Source organism: Simochromis diagramma, unplaced genomic scaffold, assembly GCF_900408965.1.
Source record: "Simochromis diagramma unplaced genomic scaffold, fSimDia1.1 OVJJ01000361.1, whole genome shotgun sequence".
Classification (NCBI taxonomy): domain Eukaryota; kingdom Metazoa; phylum Chordata; class Actinopteri; order Cichliformes; family Cichlidae; genus Simochromis; species Simochromis diagramma.
Window position 1 is genome coordinate 6,938,743 of NW_024386860.1, and position 23,701 is coordinate 6,962,443.

At 40.4% G+C, this 23,701-nt stretch overlaps 1 protein-coding gene across 3 annotated transcripts; it reads left to right on the plus strand.

Annotated features, from left to right (window-relative positions):
* znf574 (zinc finger protein 574) lies at window positions 1–23,701 on the plus strand. Of its 3 annotated transcripts, none has more exons than XM_040030196.1 (10): window positions 1–123; window positions 5,721–5,878; window positions 10,194–11,376; window positions 11,459–11,673; window positions 12,169–12,348; window positions 12,603–12,697; window positions 14,775–14,869; window positions 20,664–20,812; window positions 21,068–21,355; window positions 22,739–23,701. In XM_040030196.1, exons 1-10 carry the CDS (start codon window positions 111–113, stop codon window positions 23,336–23,338), a joined length of 2,976 nt encoding a protein of 991 aa, XP_039886130.1. In that variant the 5' UTR covers window positions 1–110; the 3' UTR covers window positions 23,339–23,701. The 3 variants fall into 3 exon arrangements, with proteins under 3 accessions (XP_039886130.1, XP_039886132.1, XP_039886131.1); XM_040030198.1 differs by lacking the exon at window positions 1–123 and adding an exon at window positions 155–334; XM_040030197.1 differs by lacking the exon at window positions 1–123 and adding an exon at window positions 343–806.

Below are 23,701 nucleotides of genomic sequence, written 5' to 3' on the forward strand. Positions count from 1 at the left end.
GCTATGTGTCCTCGAACGCTATTGGCGCATTAAGTGACCGATCGAGCCAATCAGCACGAACCTTCTAACATACGGAAAAAACTGAAGTTGTCCTATTTCCTCGACAAGCAATGTCCGAGTTAGGTAAGTGTTATTGAATATATTTGGCTTATTTTTTACAAAAATACTGCTCTTATGGTCTCATATCGCAAACTGAGATTTATGTATGGAGGATTTCAACGGGGGGAGACAGCTAATATTAACTTTTAGTCTGTCGCCGCCATTATACCACCGAAGAAGCATATCCCGCCCTTCTTCTTCGGTCTTTTCTTCTTCTTCTCCTTGATATCAGAAAGTAAGCACCAGTGGTCCAAGTGGTAAAAGGGTTTAGTCGCTAGCAAATGCGTCGTTGACGCCCGCTGCCAAGGAGTAAAACGCAGGGTGTTTTATTAGCTTCCGAGCTAGCAGGATAGCTGGCTGCCACGCCGCGGACATGTTAGCAGCTTTAGGAAGATGGCCATCGCTGCATGTTAGCAGCAATCTGGTGGTCCGAGATAAAGCTCTTGGGCTGCTAACGGTTAGCCTTCGTTAGCTCGCTGATTAGCTTTCCTCCCAGCTGTTTCATATCAGACCTCCAACAACGAAGCAAACGGGACGTTTTTGAATGCGTGAAACATGAGTGACTTTTATTTTTTAGATCACCCCTCATCCGAGTCACATTGTCTCTGCAGTAACCGCTCTGAACTAACGGCTAGCATTTGAAATAACACAACCGTGGCGCAATATTAGCACACTGTAGGGAGGGAAATAATGATAGGTGCTTGCAGGTAAATTGGCAACTGTATATCACATTTCTCTTTCTCCCTTATTGCTTGACTGAGGTGTAGTCAGTAAGACGTTACAGTTTCTGCAGGTAGGAAAGACCCAAACAGACACAGTGTGGGGCGTTACTGGTATGCCATGATATCAACAAATGGCATAAAACGAGATTTATCCATCCATTTATATATGAAGCTTATTGCTTGACTTTGTTTTTAAACTTGTGTAAAATTTTCATTTTCATGTTGTAAGTCAAGGCCAGTTAAGTTACTCTATATGGTTTCTCACTGTTTGGGGTAAACATTTCTTTAAGTGTGTGTGTGTGTGTGTGTGTGTGTGTGTGTATATATATATATATATATATATATATATATATATATATATATATAAAATATGAAAAAAGCTCAAAGAACTGTTTACCTAGGGTTTGTTTTTTTTGACTGATACTGGCATTTTGGCATTTTTTTTTTATTTTAAACATATAACACAAAGCACAATCCTGTCCAACTGCTTCATGGTACTTTGTGATGGTACTGTAAGGTGGCAGTAATCTTTAGTAAGATGCTGAACATTGTACTTCAAAGACTTAAGTTCATTTTGGGATCATGTGTACACACTGAAATACAGGCTGTATTATTCTGTGGAATGTTACTTGATCAGCGTTCTTACATAAAAGATCAAAGTGGATTTCTGTGAAGGAAAGTAGTAGATCTGAGTGAAAATTGAGGCCACTTTGAAGGAAAAAGAAATTGTCAATTGTAGATCTACTGAAAAAAAAATACTCATGTATAACAAAGAGTGGGGAAAAATAGAAAGATAAATACTGGTGGTACCACTTTTATTTTTTTTTATAGAGAATTAAATGAAAACAAATATTATTATTATTATTAATAATAATAATAATGAAATAAGTCGGTTTTACCAGTAGTAATACCTGAAATAAGAAAAACAAATATATGCAATTTAAGTATGATTTAAAAACTGCTATAAGTAGGGCTGTCCGATATGACCATACATATCGGATGATGATATGAAAACATCTATCGTTTCATGTTACATCGCTTGTTTCTTGGTATCGTAAAATAGACTGTTTCCGGCAGTATTTTTTTCATTCTTTTGCTGATCACTGTAGTAGCTACATTAATTTCTTAAAGTTCTGTCTTGCTCTTATATTTACAATAACCACACTACAGACGGACAAGCGACTTTTTTTGTTAGTAACAATGGCGGTAAGACCATTGTGTGGCTCCGCCGTCCACTTGTTTATTTTCCACATGGTTATGAAAAGTCTGTACTATACAAGTTATGCCGCAAACCAGTCCGCACCACAGACTCAAACATGACAGACCTCTTCAACCACCCATGCAAGAAGAGTATGCAGAAGGTTTATGGATTAGGAGCAAAAAAGCTGTCAGGTGCTCAAAATAAACCTTAGACTAAAATGTTAGAATAGGCTTTTTTTATGCAGCACACCATGTAATAAGTACAAAGAAAAAGGCAGCTGTTACAACTTATGTCTAAAAATGTATAGCTTCACACATCAGTCAAAACACTCGACTCCACGTACACGGCACCCAGCTGAGAACACTTCACACAAGTTCAGTTGCTCGAGATTCATAGAATTTACAGAAAATGTAAAATTTCTGCGATTTTATATCGTTGTCGGGATGAGAAATCTTTTTTATATCGTGAGGTTTTGGTCATATTGCACAACTATAAGATCCTAAAACAAACAAAACATTTTACCATTTATAGCTTAAAAATGTCTGTAATGTGTTAAATCTCTCACTGTATTACTGGATAGTGTGATATAAACTTTTGTAAGGTCCATTGACAATGATGTTGCTACTTTGTATTTTTTAGAAATAGTGTTTCGCTAGACACAACTACTGTAAGTCTAAAAATGGACTTCCCACCATTTTTATGCCATACATTTCACAAATTTCTTAAATGCTACACACAAATTACACACCTGTCTTAACATTTAGAACAACTGTTGAACTAGATAATGTATAATGGGATTCATCAAAATACAGCACTTGGTTTGGAAGTTATGACCACAGGTGAGGAAGTAGGTAGGGGCCAAAAAACATGATTTCTAGAAGAACACTGAAGTTTGAACTGCTCCGGGGCACTGCTGATTGCTCTCATGCAATGATACCGCTATCTGTCACGTAGCCTTATCTTTATTGATTGGCTGGGAGAAATCCATGTGGTTCTACAACCTCACAGTGAGGCATAGAGAGACCAATTCAGATATCCATTAAAGATACTAGTTGGATTTTGGAATACCTGTGAAAGCTCATTACACTGTTAAATAAAACTATTGTTGCTCAAAAACCCAAAATCAGAGCAGTAAGACACACTTTTTATGGCTTATCTCACATACATCACCATGCTGTAAATACTAAATATTGTGTGCCAATAGTGTGTGTTTCTTTCTCTATGTTTTTTAATGTCTAATGTCTTTATTTAGACTGGTAAATAGGCTGTAATCAACAGGATTTAGGAAAGAAGTTGTATGTAATATAAAGAAATGGCTTGTTTTGCAAGTATTTTTTTTGACTTTGCATTATTGTACGTACTTGTGTTCTACACTGTAATCAATCTGGTCCTTTATGACCACTTAAAATATCTTTATAAAAATGTTATATTGGAATTTCTGCTGCCCTCTTGGCCAGATCTCTCGTGAAAAAGACATTTTAATGTCACTGAGAGTATTTATCTGGATAAACAAAGCCACTATTGTTAAAGGCACTTAGAGAAAAAGTGATTGCAGCTTACATCGCAGGACAGGAATTTTCTTTCTGGCTCAAACTTGACTTGGTATCATTCATGAGATATATGTGGATTTGTTTGACAGGTTAAGTTATTTACGACCATATATAAATACCAACAGTGGGTTTTTGGCACAACTCTGGGTGTACCATTTACTGTGTGTGTGTGTGTGTGTGTGTGTGTGTGTGTGTGTGTGTGTGTGTGTGTCCACTCCTTGGGAACATTTAATAAAAACTAGGGGTCCACTCGGTGTATGATAGAAGAAAAAATATAGTAAAGGATTTTTTTTAGTGTTCATTTTGAGAATAAAGTGGAAATGTCAAGAGTAAAGTCAACTCCCTTAGTCCCTGGGCATTTTGCAATGTGCCTTCATGTGGACTTGTGAAATACCATCAGTCGCAGCCTTGTCTTATAATGCAACCCCCCCCCCCCCCCCCCCCCCCCTTCTGACTAGACACAATTTCCTGCATCACATTCTTAATGCTTAACCCCACACTGTATTTATGTTCTAAGAGAAATAATTTAGTTGTTCTCTAAGGTATGATTTTAATAACTCATCTGCACAAGGCATTTTGTTGGGATTTCACCTGCCATGAACATAAATTTGACATCAGTGTGACTTGAAATTGGCCGCTTGATTAGTGCGCTTACAGTAAGAGATGTCATAGATGGTCGTATTCATTGTGATGCTTCCTCCTTGATGTCCACTGCAGAAAAGCAGCTATGGTTTAACACACAGTTCCCTCATGTGCTGATGCAGAATTATAGTCTTTTCACAGTAAATTTGGAAACAGTCCTCACACACAGCTTTTGTCCACATCGCATTTTCCATTATCCAGCTATTGAAAAGAAACTTCTTTTTAGTGTCTGACCACAATCCTCTGACAAGGTCTACAGGCTGTTTGTCATAAATTAGAAAAATTTAGTGCCAGAGTTATCTGTGTTAATAACCACAGGTTTATCTTTAAAATGAAAGAATCAATTTTAGTTGAGTACGTCCTATCAGGATAGTTGCGGAGAGGGCGCACCGAAGATGTCTACAGCAGGTTGTTTGCTAAAGCAGTCACAGTTTCTTTAAAGAGTACTCTGGTTTGTTAGTGTTTTCTAAGGTTACTTCTCACTCAGAGCAAACTTTCACATCCAGTGTATTGTATGTAGCTGCATTTTCATTAAATGTAGTAAAGAGTGCCAACGCTTTTGAACAGTTGGCCCTGCAGGCCGTGATCAGAGATCACTTACTGTAAATGGATAGTAACTTCATGTATTTGCTTGACACGCGTGGTTTCATTATGATTACCTTTAGGATGAATTAACATTGCATAATTATCAGCACCCTGACCTATATCAATACTTTGGCACTGGTGAGTCTGGTACCAGTACCAATTTATTACTGCTCTTAAGTCCCTATGCTTATTCATGAGATGTCTCATCAAAACAAAATCTAATTATATCGCCTGTATTAACCTTTATATTTCCTCGTTGTCTGCCAATTAAAATGATAAACCAGAAAGTGCGTTGTTGAATTGATGTGTTTCAGAGATAAACACGTGTGCCTCTCACTGGGTTTCTTTCATTTTGAAAGGTTTCTTTTTTTTTTCAAAGAGGAGCATTGCTTGTGGAGGTCTAAATGCTATCTTGTGAGTAGGAAGGCTTACAGACATAGTGTTTTGGTTATTACATTCGACAGGAGTGTGAGCTAGTCTGCACCACCAGTGGGTCCAATTACAGAACATATCTAATTGATGTTGGAGCTGAACACAAGCTCAGGCCGTGAAATGGCACAGAGACAGAGAGAAAGAGTTGGCAAGGTCTCCACCTGAGCAGCAACCTGCATGGTCAAAATAACAATTAGCTCGGCTCAGTGCATGGTGAGTCATCTTGGCAATCCCACAGTTTGCATACTGGCAATTGTGTCCAAGCTGCTGTGTTGATTAAATATGCAGACACTTCTTTTCATCAGAAGAGGGCAATGTTCACAACCAAACTCCAAATGTAAAGCACTTACAGATCTGTATAAGATTCACGTAGTGATGTTACTTATTCAAAGCATGCATTCGTTTTGAGAACTGTTGCACTTTTATCTACATCAGCTTGCATTGCTGCACTTCTCATGAAATGTTTTTTAATTTCTAATCCCCCTACAGCCATGGAGAATTCGTCCGTCTACATGTGCTTCCCCTGCTACCAGGAGTTTAACACCCTGGAAGAGGTCCTCAAGCACCAGTTGACATGCACTGCCGGCGATGAACCGCCAGACACATCTGGAACCAACGCCGTCACCGTCCCGGTGCTGCAGACACAGGTGAGCGCTGACACAGTTGCCACTCTGCCGTTTTTGTCATGTGACTGTGATTTTTAGCTGGACAAAAAGGCGATTTAAAAACCTTAAATTATGACAGCGTGGCCTGAAATAACCATCTGTGTGATCACATAAAAGCCTCTGAATCATATCTGGAGAGTGACTTTGAAGTGACACGTTTAACTTTAGTCATAAATTCACAATGCACTGCTACTTATCAAAGTAATAGTGACCTTGGTGCGAGCACTTAAGATGGTGTTGTTTGTGATTATTTACTGACATATTTCAAGGTGCTGCTGCATATTAGTCTCTGATTTATGTGCACCCTGACATCATACCTTTAATCACAGAGTAACCAGTAAGTCTTTTTGGGTTGGTGACAGAAAATTAACTGTAATATAAGTTAACAATGCATTTGCGTTGTCATTTTTTCTTGTTTGCCCATAATGGACATTAAAATGAAGAGAATCTCAGTTCATGATGGTTTTCTATTACATATTTACTTTGGAGAAGAGAAAATTCTCCCCATTTTGGCTCTGGTTGTATTTTGACTGAATTAGGACTAGACCCCTAACCTTTACTGTTATGTACTCACAATAGTTGTGTGTTAAGGTAAGAAGATTATTAAACAGTTCAACTGCTTCCTGTCCAGTAATGAGAAAAGAACACATTTGCATGCTGTTCGTCTGAGTAATGAGTCACTACTCAGGGAGACGTGTGGTTGTGCGTTAAAAGTAGATTAAGAATAGACTGTTAAACTATTAATTCAAGCTTTTTATGTCAGAATGAACAACAAAACATGCTTTATAGTTTGAATAAGCTCTCACAGTCTGTACTTATCAGACTTGTAGGCTAAGCCCTGTTCTCATTGTTGGTGTGTACAAGATTTTCTTTCTTTTTTTAAAGACATATATTAGGTTATGTCAGTGGTTCCCAAAGTTTTTTTGCTAGGCCCCCCTTTGTTTTACAAGAAAAATGTTCGCGCCCCCCGCACGCACACGCACAAACACATCCTCCAACCACACACACCCAAATTTTGCTCCATTGCGGTTTCTTTCACACCTCAAACATTTAGTAAACAATTAAGCAAATACAAGTAATCTGCAATAGATGACCGGTAGTAATAAAATAAACTACTAACTCTTTTACGCTACGTCCGCACCTACACGGGTATTTTTGAAAACGCAGCTGTTTCGTCCACACGTAAACAGCGTTTCGAATCACCGAAAACAGAGATTTTTTTTAAAACTCCTTTTTTGCGTTTACGTGTGGACGAGGAATACAGAGTTCGTCACTATCAATACATTTTTCAAAAAATGCCTCTCTATTCAAAATGGGTTTAAAAACATAAACAACTGTGGGATACTGTTTGTCCGTGATTTGAACCGGGGGACAAATTGTGGCAGGATCAGCCTGATATTATTTGCATCCCGCTGTAACTTTACTGTATAAAGAGCTAACATCTCCAGAATGCCAGGAGTAGTTAGTCATTACAAGTGTTTGTGAACGAAAAATCAAGAACGTGGGATACTGTTTGTCCCTGATTTGAAGAGCCCAGCGCTGCTCACAGGGAAAACCAATTCTGCAGGGGAGACCTACCTTGGCACTTGTGCAGGTGAAGCCAAAGGGAAGATATGCTTCACCATATTTTCTAGTCTTTGGCTTAGAATGAAGTTGGTTTGGAAACATATTCAGTGATGCTTCATCTCCTGCTTTGCGTTTCTGTGGGCGCCCCGTGCTAGCAGTGTCCAAGCATTTTGGTTTTCTTTCCCCCTTTTCATACCCCCCCCCCGCCATGGCTCTGCGGCCCCCACACTTTGGGAAGGTCTGGGTTATGTGATGCAGTAGCTGCAGGATTAAAAGAAAAATGTGCCAGAATTGGTTTATTTTTGAGATTTAATTGGATAAACCAGAGCAGAGGAAAGTGGAAGAAGAGGAGGACGTGCTGAAAGTGGCAGACCAGATTGAGATCCATGATGCTACATTTACAGGTTATCCAATGAGGCTGGCTGAATCACCAGAGTGGTCCTCATGCTGCAGTGATAATGAACAGACTGTTTTCTTTCTGACCACCGTACCCTTTTGCTTCTGTGGGTGAGCTTTGCCATCTATGCCATTTTTTTTCCCCTTAGCGTTTTCCTTCTGTATTGTTTCCTCTTGTATGTTAATACTGCTGTTGTTTTTATTCTTTGACTTGGCTTTTAGAGGGGTGCAGATATTTACATAATGCACTGTATTCACTATTTCTTACGGTGTGCTTTCAGGTTGGTAAATACTCTTTGGGAAAGCATTAGTCTTCTGAAAATGTGGTCTGAATTGCAGGGTTTGAAAGTTGCATAATGAAAAGAGTTATTCCTTTTAACTTTGACATGTTGAGCTGAGTCTTGTGAAGTAGCTGCCACTTTTCTTTTTTATTATTTTCTTTTATTTGCCATTCCTGTGACAGCTTCAGAAAGCCCGCAGGGTTAAAAGCAGTCACTGCCCCTCGTTTAGCAGTAGGGCACGGCTGTCAAAGCTTGTGCCTGGTCTTCCATCCTTACAGTCTTCACCATACGTCCATAAAGCGGCGGCGCTCATGACAGACAGATTGCATCCTGAGTCGCCAGCGGGAAGAAGAGCATGAGAAATGCATCAGTCAGAGCAAAAAAACCCCGATAAATTAAAATAAATCCCCATAACTCAAATAAACATATTGCTCACCTTTAACATCAGATGTTATTTAGCGTTTTACTGCTTTTGTTTATGACACATTCAATTAATATTTTTTCTGTAGTAGGAAAAAAAATACAAGTTGTGCAAACTGCTTGAGCTTTACAGCACTGTGGATTTGTAGAGTAAATACAAGCAGGCATTATTGTAAAGATGTTTGTTTAAAGAGCACAAACACAAAACGATGCTATCATTTAAAATAAAAAGTCAGTGAAATTAGTTTTAAAACGTGAGTCAAAAGGCAGTTAATGGCAGCATGTGTATTTTGCTTTTTATTTATTATAACAAATGTATTATATGTTATATAATGTTTATGCACACTATCAAAACTACATTCCTAACTTGGGTATGGATGCAGGGCTTCCTGGTCGCGGTTTGTAGGATTGAGATTTGGGGAGTTTGGAGGCTGGGTCAGTGCCTTGAACTCTTTGCTGGAGAGATGTTTCTGCTATCTGGGAGGTACAGAAACATTTCCTGGACTAAAACAACCCTCTTAAGGGACTTACACCCCCCCTCCTCCTGCCCACTAGGGTTTAAATAGCTGGCACGCTCCATGATTGGAACTAAAGGAGCCATTGGATGAGAGGCTAAACATCTTCAGGAAATTTTGAAAAGTCCAGTTGCTTTCTTTTCTAGCTCCTTAGACCTGGACTGTGTTTAGGTACCTCACATGTGTCACAGTACCATCCATGTGAGGGCTATGAACAGTTACTCTTAATTTGATTATTGAAGTTTAATTAAAACCAGATATTTGGTTGTAAAAATTCATAATTTTAAAACAAATTAGCACTGTCAGTGCCTTCTTTGTTTTCTGAGCCACCCAGCATTTGAAGCTTGATTTCTACAACAAAAGTTGTTAAACCCAGCGTTGCTGTGTGGTTAGCGGAGCACTATCCATCCATAGTACTGCATACTGTGTGAGTCAAAGTCACAACAGTGGGAATTTTGAATGAAAAATTAAGCGTTATTTTTGGCCACATTTGAAAGCACTGATCCACACGAATGCCAGAAGCCAAGGTTTCCCAGCAGGTCATTGATTTTAACGAGATGATCGATGTTACTCACTTTGCCTACCAGTGGGTTCAATGTTGTGGGTGATGGCTGCGTGGGTGTGTGTGTGTTGTGAAGCAGCTAGACCACATCTGAGGGTGGTCTTCAGTTCTCACACTCCAGAATACCACAACAAAGAAAATACAAATCATTACATGTGAGACATGTTGAACAGCTGTGATTGACAGCTCCAGATGCCTTTAACCCCGACCTTGATGCTCTGTTTTTATCATCCAAATGGGTGGAGGGCACGAAGGTAAGACCCTGTGGCGTGACCCTTGCAACCCTGATGGGCCTTTTGATTGTTATCAGCCAGGCTGAGGCCTTATCTTGGTTGTCTGGAGCTCTCAGGGGAACCTTGGCTCTAAGCACACACTGCTTTAATTGACCCGAGTACCCCAACACTGAATTCTCATCTTTCATCCTTTAGAAAGAATAAAACTGGAAAAAAGGAAAAAACCCAAAGCGTGTTGACTTGTTATTGCAACAAGTCGTTTTATTTGTATAAACAAAGATTTTAAAAAGTGTCTTTATTCTTTTTCCTTTCTTGTCTTTGCAGCAACATATAATAAATATATCAAAGACAGATGCACTCCCACAGATTGAAGTTCAAGCAGAAGAGCCGTCTGTGCAGGCTGTTGAAAGTGCTCCCCCTGAGGATGAAGTCAGCACATCGTCAGATCAGCCCAGGATCCTCTACCAGTGTGGGGATTGTGATGAACTTTTCAAAAGCCTTGTACTTTGGCAGCAGCACCGTAAAGAAGGGGCATGTCAGCAGTCTGACATGTCTGAGAACAAGTCAAAACCAGATTCAGAAACTATGCCAGAGACTTCCTCAGTCCAGAGTGCAACCATACCTTTATATTCAGTCGCTGAATCCTCTTTCTCACAGCATGAAACTAACAAAAATATCAATTCAGATGCAGTTGAAAAAGCTTTGCATGAGCTGGAGCAACAGGAAGGTACAGAGACCAATTCATCTCAGAGCTCTGATCCTCCTATTTCCGAGGTAGTTTCAGTCTCAAATCCAGATGAGTCGTCACCTAAGAGAAGAGGGGCAAACAAAAAGCCAAAGCCTGAACCTGTGCTCTTGTGTGTGGACTGCGGCTCGTGCTTCGGCCTGGTGTCAGAACTAGTGGCTCACCGCAAGACCCAGCACGGCTTTGAGGAAGCTCTGCACCGCTGCTCCGTGTGTGGGGAAAGCTTTCTAAATACCACTCTCTTCCTCTACCACCGAAAACAGCACCGACAGAAGGGCGAGGAAAAGGCGGTAGAGGTTACCGAATTGACTTCAGAGGTTTTTACTCAGAGCAATGGCGCAGATCAGCAGGACCACGGTGCACCTTCTACCTCCACCAGTGTTGACGCCACTTTCACACAGCCCGAGCTGTTCGTGTGCACCCTTTGCCTTCAGAGCTTTAGCGACGAGGGAGGGCTGGTTACACATCGTAAGCAGAAGCACAACCTTAATGAGCCGCTACACACGTGTGCCCACTGTGATATGAGCTTCATGAACACCACCCAGTACCTGTATCATTGGCGGCAGCACCGCTTCATGCCAGTGACAGAGGTGGCTGATGGGGCAGAAGCTGGTGGTGAAACAGCCACCACCAAACCTCAGGATAGTCCACAGAGCACAAAGCGACTGCTTTCCTCACCTGGTTCGGCTGGTGAATCAGGTTCCCCCCTTCCTAAGAGAAGCAGGCCTTCCTTCAGGATCCTGAGTGCTAATGCACTCAAAGGTAAGTGAAATTCATTACTTTAAAACACAACTACAAGGCAGTAGTTGTTATTTTTTAACAATAATTTTTGTTCTTTACTCAGGAAACAAGAGTTCAGATATTAAAGAAGAATTAGAGGCCAACACTGGTGCAGACTCGGACAACACCAATCACCCTCCGCCTGCCAAGCTGCTACAGGACTGGGCTCGAACACCACTCCCGCACGTGTGCCCGTACTGTGGCAAAACCTTCACGAGACGCGTCTTCCTCCGCACGCACGTCTACAGCCACACCGGAGAAAAACTTTTCACCTGCAAGGTGCCAATCAAACATTCAATCAGGGTGTCTCTGTCTCGAGTCTCGGGAATGACTTACATTTTTGTTGTGCAGAAGACTTTGATGAGATGATGTAATGCTGTGAAGTGAAGGCTGACATCTCCAGCCTCATTATGTTTGACAGATTCCTTGGTGTGTTTGCATAATGACGTCTGTTTAAAGTACAAAAGTAGAATCTGAGCAAATGTAGATATGAAAATGTCCACAAAAGTTTGGGCATCGCTGAGCAAGTTACAGGTTCAAGTAAAAAGAAGACGGCTTCTACAATATAAAACTGATGAGACGACAGGGAAACAAGTGTGTGTGTTTGGTAAATTTCTGAAACATTTCAAGAATTGTAATTCTCTTACCTCTTTTCATTTAAAAAATTGGGATATGTGACTTGCTCAGAGGTTTCCGTACTTCAACACGGCTTCATTTGCTTGCAAATAGTGTTTAAAACTGTTGACACTAATTCTGGTTATTGTTTTTGTGAAGGTCTGCACAAAGTCCTTCACCAACTCGCAGAGCCTGCTGCGCCACAGCATGAGCCACACGGGCAACAAGCCCTTCAGCTGTGATGTCTGTGGCAAAAACTTCTCCCAGGCAGCCACCCTGAAGAGACACCAACGCATTCACACATCGACACTACCTCGCCGCAAGCGTGGCCGCAAACCGGTACCAGCTCCGCCATTTAATATTAATCAAAATAGCTCTCTGATTGAGCATTTTATTTCAAAATCTTGTAAAATATCTTAATATTCGTAAATATTGTTGAATATTATTGATATTGGAAGTGATTTTGATAGTAGGTGAAATGGTAGATAATGTGTTCTGTAATAAAAAGCTAAATTTAAGTTTAAGTCACTGTGTGAGTATCTTGCTGGTGAAACCCTTTTTGTCGATATTGATTGTTGTGTCTGTCAATGCAGGTGTGCAGTTTGGACAACGAAGGAGCTGCTCATCTCTTCCCTTGTCCTAACTGTCCTTCACGCTTCAACACCGAGGATCAGCTCAACCATCACAAGTAATAACACTTTTTTTTTCTGACGTTATTTTTTTTTACTTTTGGCACCTTGTATTTTGCTGGTGTTGGTGGAAATAACTAGAACGTGTCAATATTCAATCAAATTCAAAATCTGTTTACCGCATAACTACATTAGAATTACATTTGCAAACAGAAGGCAGGACAGGATTTAGATAAACCTCCCTCCCTCTTGCCGGGAGCTGTAGCAGCTGAGCCGTGTCCGACCACTGAGCAAGACCTTTAAGCTGTGTAGCAAACACACTGAGATGTCTGTGTGCCCTTGAGCCACATATGATTGACAGACGCAGGCCCAGTAAATTAAGATGAGAACGATAACTGCACAGAACAGGAGAAAGAGCCTGGTCATGTCCTACCTGGCTGAACAAGGGGGATAGGATGTACACTACAGACTGTGTGTGTGTGTGTGTGTATATATATATATATGTGTATATAATAAAATTCATATAATATTGACTTGACATGATCTAGTGCGCTTTGGGTGCCTTGAAAAGCGCTATATAAATCCAATCCATTATTATTCATTATTATTAGTGTGCTAAGTACTATTGTCACTATTTCTTCCTCATTTAAACCCAAAGACTTCACCAAAATGTAATCATTTTAAGTCTTTTAATTATCTTGATGTTACGTAAAACACTGAAATGGTTACTGTTACATTATCTAGGAGGAATAAATCAACATAATTGTAGGAGATTAATAAATTAAATTATTATTTTGGTGAACAGGAAAATGTGGAAAATGTGGAGGGGCAGAAAAGGCTCATCTCATTGTCTTGATGACATCCTCGAGTTCACTGGTTTCTGTGAAAAACTCTTTAAAACCTGAACGATCTCATTTTGAAACGGTGTTAACTCAAGGTTCTTTACTACCTTTATCCTGAGCTTTATACTGCAACGCACACTCTTTATGAGGACACATAATACTAAGACCTTGAGTTAAGATTGTGGGTTAGTTTTTTTTTTTTTTTTTTTTAAATGAATTACATTTTTTTATATTCCCAAGTTCAGAAATAAACCTTTACACATAAAAAGATATTTGGTTTCCTTTTAGAGAAGATGAAGGTATCAAACTTCTCCTGAAGCTTCCAGCAAGAAAGCAAATAAGAGTATTTCCAAAGTGGTAGAGAGAAGAGTACGGACGTCTTAGATGTTTACGGAATCTGCAGCATACAAATGTGTCTCATTTTCATGTAAAATGATTCAACATTGAGCTCATTTTCTGCTGATTGAAATATTGATGAATCAACAGGGTTTAAATTAGGTGTCAGTGTACATCTAATTTAAACCCTGATACTTTACGTGTGACGTGACCCCTGCTCATCAAAGAACATCTGTCTTGGAGGGGGCGACCCTGACGGGGATTTTAATCCTTCTCTCTGGCTCGAGGTCAACTATCCCTGAAATATTGAATTCTATTGTCATTTAACAGGGAACAGAAAGACTCTGGCCTTGGATGGTCTTTGCACATAACCTCTAGCTTCCAATTTTACTTTTAATTAGTCATGTGGTGGATTAATACAGATATTTGTTTGTATGTAATATTTAGCAAAGTTGTGGAAACTGAAACATCATCCCTGCTTGTTCTGATTACGAGAAGCTGCACGCACAGCAAAGAAGTGGGTTTTTTTTGTTTTCTCCTTGTAAAAACAGGCCTGATGCAGGAGTAGGTGAATACATCCTAGCAGTTCTCTCCTCCCCTAAGGCTATACTCAGTGTAACGTTATGCAGAGGATAAATATAGTCTTTCATGTCTAACCCTGACGCCTCCCAGTTTACTGCTGTTCTTTTATCTCCGGTTGTTTGTACACTACGCCGGTACCCCTCATTTGACCTGACGTACAGCTAAGTACATACGAGGTGGCAGATTAAGACCAAAACATGACTTTAATTACACACTTTTATGTGTCTCTGAATTAGGACTGCTTAAGTATTTATATTGGGAGCTATAATTGTTTAATTTTATATATGTTTATGTCCTTGGCCTATGATTTAAATGTTTTTGGCTCTATTTGAATGTAGCATTAAAAAAATCTGTTAATACTTCTGTGTTTGAACAGATTGTTGCACACCAGCCACCCCTTCCCTTGCGGCGAATGTGGAGAGGCCTTCAAACGTAGGAAAGACCTGGACCTGCACTCCCTCATACATCAGGGTAAGAGTTCAAGACTTGGACTTGTATTTTATATTTTTATAGTTAGCAAGCAGTAGCCCGATTTTCTTTGATATTGATTTTGGTGTCCATTATTCTGACCTTATTCTTTGCCCGAGTTCTTGCACTGCGTCATGTGTTAATCTTACTTCCATCAAAGAGGAAGAGAAAAAGTTTTTTGTTTGTTTTGTTTTTTTTTTAAATCAGCAAGCATTGATTCAATGAGAAATGAAGAAGCTAATGAAAAACAAAACTGCCATTCGTTTATTCATTACAACACGTTTTACCTGAAAACTTTCTGGACTACAAGATAGCTGTAATAAATCATGGATTTTTCTGGAGAGGAGAACAAGTGAGTCTGTTTTATTATTGTTTAGTTATTTACTAATAGCTAGCAAGCTAATGCCAGAAGGGCTTCTCCTGGGTCTTAAGATAAATGCCTCCTTGAACAGAATAAATTGTAGTGATAGTCAAAGCTTTTGCTTTATATAATTACTATCAGCATCTTTTAGACACACCAGATATCGATATTGGTAGTAATGCTAATACACAGCTTTTATGCCAATTTGGCAAATGATATGCTTCTGTACACATTTTGAGCATTGTGTAAGAACGATAATCAAATGTCTATTTTGGAGATTTGGAACCCAAATTTAAAGATGCACAAGATGATGATAGTGGTCACACTTTACTGCTTAATGCCCCTGAGGTCCACCACACAGGACACTTTGTATCATCTTATTACTGTGTGACCTCTATCCAGCTTTCACTTGTTGGCTCAGTCTTTAGCCTTCGTATAGTTTTATCATGTTCAGCAGCTTTTTATGACCCTATAGCTCAAGCTCAACTTGCTCCAGGAATTTAATATGTATATATTGTATTTTTTTGAATAGGTGAAAACAGAATAGTAGCATAGCAAATGTTAGGGAGAAGGTGCTATGTCCCATTGTTTACTAAGGACACAATAGTTGAAACTGACCCAGTGTTTCAAAGATTACTGTCCTGTCAAAAAAAGGATAATTGACCTGTCGGAAATCAGTCTGCAGAAGCCCTGAAAGGCTCTACTCCAGAGGAGAATATTATAGTCATTACTACGGTCAGAACACAGTTAACTGTGTAGTTGTCATTGCACCTTGTAGCTTGATAGCATTCATCTCGGAAACACCTGAAAATACTTTCCGAGGCGCTGCCAGTCAATCATACTCCCGACAGGGAGAAAATACTGAGAACCTGTGCTGTTCTGTGTAACCTAAGAGAAGATGTCATTCACAAAGAAGCAGAATGAGACGCTGAAATGTCCTCTACCAATGCATAGCTTTAAAACTAACATTATATTAAAATAAAATCAATGAAATCCCTTTATATGAGATTCTGACAAAATATTTCCAATAAGTGGGTAGAGCCAAACCCGCTTGGCATCTTTAGTTAAAGGAAAGGGACACAGCACTGCCACCTTCTGGTATGATTTAACTAATTGTATATCTTTATTCTTACTCTGACCATGAGTTAATGTTTGCCAATGTGTGTAAATAAATAGAATTAATCATTTTCATGTGATTATTTTATAACAATTTGAGAAATGGGTCATTTTAAATAAGTAATTTCTTTTACAATCCCCTAATATTAGGAAAACAAAAGCCATCTCACACCATTTATTGTACTATTACAAATGTTTTAAGTCTGGTTGGCATGTTTACAGTTTACAAATTTTTCTGGGTTTAGTTGTGACATAATTTAAACCCCTCTCGTTTCTGCTCACGGGCGGCTCATCAATAACACGTCAAAAGATATTGCATCAAAAGTACTCGTCATAGGGCATATTGATAAGAAACTGTTGAGCATGACTTTGAAGCAAAAATTTGTCAGTTTGGAACATGCCAAGCTGAACATGCTAGTTGCTCATAATGACTCGATGATAGTTGCTCATAATGACGCAATGATATTCTGGACAGTTTGCTCTGTTCATCCTCTGACACATCATGCGCGTGTCGTCAGCGTCTTGAGCAGCTGGTACCAGCAGACTACTACCATGGCAACATTATGGGCTGCATTTGAGATGATATATGTGGGTGATATTTGTGCTTCAGGTCAACGTTACACACTTTTGTTCGGTTCACTGCTCATTTGGACGAGACTGTTCCTTTGTCCTTTTTGGCGAGACTCACCTGCACTTGAGTGCTTGTGGTCAGACTTCAGTTCACTATCATACTGACTAAAGGGGAAAGAAATGCTATGTCTATAAGAAGAAGACGAACAAAGTACAACACTTGGTTTTCCCAACATGCAGTTGGGCATGGTGAAGATCGAGAGGATGACTATGGGTATGCTACTGCAAACAGGTCTTTGCATATTTCATCAGAGGTCATCTGTCTTAAAAGTGTGATAGGTTGCTTTGGTCAGGATACTCAGGGACATGATGTCCCTCTTGGTGTCACGGAGCCTCCTACACTACAGATATTACAAAGTGATTGAGGATATGTGTGTGATTTTTGCATGTCACTGGTTGCTGTTGGATGTGAATGTTTATTGTTGACATCTACGTTAGCTAGCAACAAACTGGATAAATGCATACACTTCTGTCTGAACTGGAGATAAAAAAAAAAAAAAAAAAAAAAAGTGGCAGGGCACCATAAGGTGAACACAGTGTCCCATATCCTTACTTTATTTCCAAAGTTTTACTATTTATCATTGAAGGGGTTTTAAATTGTGGTGGAGATGCCGAGAACCCAGCTGTTTACATATCTTGTTGTAATAGAAAAACTAGAGATGATTTTCTGATCCAGTGAATGATTGTAGAATGATGCAGATTCAGCCAAAAATGGCTCTAACCATTTGCTTGTTGTTAATTTACAAAAATATGCCTATGGTATATGCGTTCTTCAGTGCATTAGGTCAATGACTTTCTATTGATTAGCGTGCCATGTGGAGTGGAGGAGCAAGGTGGAGGCAAATGAATTGGGTCAACATGTTGACACTTCATCTTAATCAGGGGGTGTTGGCACACCAACCTCATTAGTTACGCTTGATAAATCAGCGTGCGGCAGAGGTCAGAGGTACAGGGCTCCTCTGAGAAAAATGTTTGGAGAGATTGATCTATTGATCCATCCAGGGCCATAGGCTGAGATTGCCCTTGTTAAAGGTTTAATTAGACGTTTTCGATAGGGAGCAGAGTGGATCTCCCCCACTGGGACAGACTGTACAGATGGTTAGCAAATTGCAAGTTATTGGCATGACGTCCTATGGACTTAATGATGAACCATCAGTGTCAGCAGTTTCCCAACCAGATTTTTGAAAGCTACCCAGGGAGCGAGGAAGTTTGGTTTACTTTGGTTGTGATGAATCAGTTAGATGATGAATGATCTAATTGACACAATTTTGCAGTTTTATAATGTTGTATAGCTCAAATAGGTAACGAGTTAATCACGGAAATAAATAACTGATTAACCAATAAATAATAACAGCTTTTATATGAAATGCTCATTAAAAGTATGTTTGACTGTGCGACCAGTTGACTAGATCTGTAAATGTTGTTCCAGTCACTAGTCGGCAACAGCAATACTAGTTGGTTAAACATATGAATTTTTTTTTATCATTTTCATCTTAGGTGTTATGCAGCTAGCTGGAGCTGCAGCTCTGGGAGATGGCAACACCCCATTGTGTGATGGGAAGTTGTAAATAAGCGACGAGTACAGTTCTTCTGTACCTTTTGCAGTTTTATGTTGGCTGTTTCAAAATGAAAAGCAATCTGGCATATGACAACTCAACCACATTCTGCACACCTGAATAAAAAAGGCTGGTGGCGGTGCTAATGTCAGCCACACTTGGGAAATTAATGTGACGTGACTCTGTGTGCAGCAAGTGTGAATATGTGCCACAAATTGGCACACATTTGGGCATCATTTAAAATACTATTTGGTTATCAAATAATGGGATTAAAGGTTTCAAATAGCTCTTGAATACATGCAGTATTTGTGCAGGCAGCATTTGACCTCATCCATTAGATTGCTCCCTTTTGACTGTTATCTGAGTGTGTTTTAATAGACTTGACTAGACAATTAATTTCATTTACATTTCTTCTCTCACTCAATCAGCTAGTGCATTAGTCGCTGGAAATATCCCTAATGAAAAGTTCTCAGAGCCCAAGATAAACTAATCAAATTGCTTATGTAACACTCCAAAAGCAAATAATTTTTAATATAGGGTGATGTAAATGTAAAAAATGTTGAAATGCACTCTGATAATTTTTTGAATTTCTATTCACAGGCATGATTGTGATACCTTACGTAGCTTTTCTACAAGTCTGATTACTATACTGATAGGGCTGCACGATTTTGCATAAAATGAGAATCACGATTTTTTTTTGGCTTAGAATTGAGATCACGATTCTCTCACGATTTTCTTTTCCAGTATAAATATTTATTGCACTTATTAACTGCACATCAACTTTGTAACGGTTGAGACTGAACATAAAAACAATAAATAAACATAAAAACAACAAATGTCTCACGTTTTGTCGTTGCTGCAAAATGTTGTACTGCTTGAAATTCCGTCTCCACCGTTGCTCGACACTGCGTGTATAGAGCAGGTAGTGCAACAATAGAAAAATAGTTGCGGGACGGCACTGTGTAGCGTTTGTCTAGGGTGTTGATCATTTTCCTAAATCCCTCGTTTTGCACAGTGTTGATGGGAGCCATATCTTTGGTCAGGTGATAAATAATAGCCTCCGTAATTTCTTTGTGCCTGCGGGAGTTCGACGTGTATAGGGAAGCGCTGTCTAAGGTTCCCGTTATTGATGTTTGGGTGGTTGACCGGGACGGATTTTCTCCTGTCACTTTCTCGTCATCCCTGATGTGCTCTCCGTTGTTTTTTCCCTGCTAATTTTAGCATCACACGGCACAGCCTCTGTATCACGTGGTATAAGGCTCCGCCCTTGTCATTTGTTGAGCAGGAAAAGTGAGCGCTTGTTTTCATGCAGATTACGTCCCGGATCAAAATGCGGTACAATCGTCGTCGTCTTTTTTTTTTTTTTTCTTTTTTTTTTTTTTTTTTTAAATCGTTGTCATTTAGAAATGAGATCGCACATAAGTATGAATCGAGATCGCGATTTTCTAACGATTAATCGTGCAGCCCTATATACTGATATCAACCATTCCCCTGACGTGTAACGTTTCTATACTTGGCTTTAAAGGCTTCAGGATCATTTTTATCTTGTAGTAGCATAACATTAAACAGTCAGTGACCCACTGACTTGATGAATGCACTAAAAGTTAATAAACTGTTCTTCAAAATGACATTGATAAAGTAACTCTGTTTAATGGGGATCGGTTACATCTGGCCAGTACTCGATATATTTAATGAGATCCACCTTGATGTCATCCTGGTGATGCAAAGAGCAGCAGCTTGTCACAGCTGAGCTCAATAAATGTTAGTCGCTTTTGTTGTCTTTGTGAATCATTATAAAAAGGGCCGCTGGTCATTTTTTAATAGGTGAGCTAAATGACGGGTTGTTTTTGGACTCTTTGCAACAACTCGTGTTTTGCATCTTTTGGCACCGATTTGCCAATTTGAATCATAAACGGTAAACAGAGGCCACATTATTTGTTGACTCTGGCTGCGGCGGATTGTTTGGCCACTGTTGCCAATTCTGTATGTACCACCTGTCACTGCGCGATTGCTGGCCCAACATCAGGCAGTCGGCAAGCTCAAACCAGCCATCAGATTTCAGCACGGCCATTAGCGTGTAGTATGACGAGAAATTATGACCATCTGTCTAAAATCCGACACTGTTCCATTACAGACAAGCAGCCAGCGACATGCCCTCACTGCTCATCCCAGTTTATCAACCAATCAGTGCTGGAAATCCATCTCCAGCGTTGTCCTACTACCGAAGAGGAGAAGAATACCGGTCGTGGGAGGGGCCAGGGCCGAGGACGCTGCACTGGACAGGTTGGAGACATAAAGAAATTTTTTAAAGAGAGGATGTGAGCCAGAGTGTGATTTGTTTTTTCCAATCGAATAGCTGACGGGGTTAGTGAGGGAGTGGCGATGTGTCTCACGGTCCACATTTGGAGTTGGATTGTGACATCGTACTTTAAATAAGTAGACAAAAATTTAGATAATGACGACACCGTTTCTGTCATTTCATTCTGGTTTGTCTCCCTCTCGTCTCCTTTCCCTTCCTTTTCTTTATTCCTCCCTCAGATTGAGTGTGACCTTTGTGGACACCGTTGCATGACCCAAGAGGGCCTCGACCTTCATCGTTTATCCCACACAGGCCAGACACCTCTCAAATGCCCAGTGAGGCCATGCCGCCGCCGATTTATCTCTAACAGTGCCCTGGAGGAGCATGTGCTGGCGCATTTTCAAGGAACGCTCAGCAAGTCCAAAAACCGACCCCGCTTCCGTTGTCAGATTTGCCACAAGGAATTTGCCTATAATTCCACCTTCAACGTTCATATGAGGACACACACTGATGAGAGGCCCTTTGAGGTAAGAAGCACGGTGGCGTGTACTTGTGTAAAGGTAGTTTCTTTCAGTCTTAAGAATCCTATTTCTCTCTCTTTATACAAGGTCTTGAAATCTTTTAAACACCTGTATTTCAAAATGAAACTGAGAGCTGCCTCATCCCCATCCACGGTCACACCCGCTCATAGCTGCGGCCATCTCTCTGGTTCCGGACCATGGCCATTTGTACAGAGTGTGTCCTGCGGGTGTTTTCTCCCTCTCTGTGTACCTGTGATTAATGGCAGGGCTGAGTTAGGGCCTGTCAGCTCCCCTCTGTGCCTGTTACTATTCTGGGATTCTCTCCCTCTCTCTCTGCTGCTCTGGTGACGAGGCAGGACATCAACTATAGACCCACCCAAGCCCATCTCAGCTTTAGAAATTGATTTAATATTTGTGGCTTCGCTTTGAGCCATGATCTATCAGGCAGGCTAAGGACTGCGGTTCAAGGAGCACCGGTTCTCAAACACAGAGGCAGTTACGGGGATACATTTTAATTTATATCAAATATACCTTGTGTTCCTGGAGGAACATATGTGTTTGCTCAGTTTATAAAGAGCAAACTTCACAGGAAAAGTAATTATATTAGAGTGTATTTCACAGAGATACTGAAACTGCAGATCTGTCAATAGGGATTGCAATTTCAATCTGAGTGTCCCCAGTGGGAATCAAAGCAAAGCTCAATACTGTTACTCCTCTGTAGTGCTTCAGGTTTAATCATCTGTCTACTTTTATTTCATTGTCTGCGCTCATTTGGGAGTGAACAGAACAAATGTTGGTGTTGCAGGAATGATGCCGTTGAACTGTTGATTACTAAAATGATTATTTAGAAAAGTCAAGCTCTTAGATCACTGCTAATATTTTTTCTGTTGTGTAACTCTGTGTAATTTATTACACTCCCCTTACACGCAGAGCTGCAGGGTTTAGTCAAATCGATTATTTCAGCGACAGAATGTTCATCATTAGCCTGTGACGAAGCTGAAAATGACAAATGTTCTCTGGCTTCTGCTTCTTATTTGCTGGTTTTTCAGCTTTTGTCAGGTAAAACACGATATTTGAAGACGTATTTCCTTCATTTCTTTTTTCATCTGGTGTGTGGATGTCTTATTGACCAAACAATTAATTGCTTGTGTGGGACTGATGATGATGATATCTTTTTATTGCTCTGTATTTGTCCTTCCCCCTCTGTCTTCCCTATCCCATTTTCTTTCTGCTCTTTCTGTGTCTCAGCCAGGAGTGCTGCATCTGCAGAAAAATGTAAAGAGAGGTTTTAGGAATTAATTGCAGTTGAGTTTGTGTGCTGCCAGAGTTGTGAACTTAACTTTCTCGCCCCTCTCTCACCTTTTCCCCTCTTCTCTGTTCTTCCACCAGTGCGCCACATGTGGTAAGCGCTTCCGCCAGCTGCCCCATCTGCAGGATCACGAGCGCATCCACAGCGGCGTGCGGCCTTTCTGCTGCTGGATTTGCGGCAAGAGTTTCAGCGTCGCCGCTCGTCTCACCGAGCACGCCCGCACCCACAGCGGCGAGAAGCCTTACCCTTGCCCTCACTGTCCCGCTGCCTTTCGGTCTCGTTCCAACCTGGATAAACACATCCGACTTCACGGGGACCTGCCTCCGGAAACAGCGGAGCAGGTGGTTAATGCAGCTGAAGCTGCTCAGGTCCAGAAGGTGCTGGAGGGAGCCAAAGCACTGTCATCTTTGGCCACCATGGAAGAGGTCGAATCTGGCTCTGTGCAGACCATTTACGTGCTGCAGGGAGCTGAAGGGGCTACCGAGACCGTAATGATCCCATCCGATCAACTCAGCAGTTTAGAGGGAGCGTCGCAGGTTGTCATTCTGCCCTCCTCTGTACTGGGAACTCAGGCCATCACTGTTCCCACCATCACAATGGACGGCAGTGAAATCACCATGGTGGAGACGAGCCAGTCACCACAGCATACCATTGAGTTCATTATGGAGGAGACTGTTTGAAGGTAGCTTAGGAAATCGTGGACAACAAGGACATGGGAAAAACACTGAATGATTAATCGCTAATATAGACTGCTGGTGATCTAAATATTTTGACAGATGAAGCCAATACCCTGTACGTTTATTGTCTGGCAGATTTCCAAGAGAGTTTAAGCAAAACTCCCCACCTGTGTAATAAGTTTTCTTGAGCAGACAAGTGAATTTATGACATAGAGGAAACATTGAGCGGAACACTCACACGCTAAATTAGCTTTTCAGACTAATAGAACTGATTGTGTGCATTTACTGCCCCTGTTTATTAGGGGACGACGTGGTTGCCTATGAAGTGTTCTCTGCTTTCTTTATAATAAAACGTTTGAGCATTCA

Excerpts from the sequence above, each read along its gene's own strand:
- znf574 (XM_040030196.1), top strand. Across the intron at positions 5,879-10,193 it reads TCCCGGTGCTGCAGACACAG|CAACATATAATAAATATATC; the intron begins GTGAGCGCTGAC and ends TTGTCTTTGCAG. Across the intron at positions 20,813-21,067 it reads GAGGACGCTGCACTGGACAG|ATTGAGTGTGACCTTTGTGG; the intron begins GTTGGAGACATA and ends TTCCTCCCTCAG.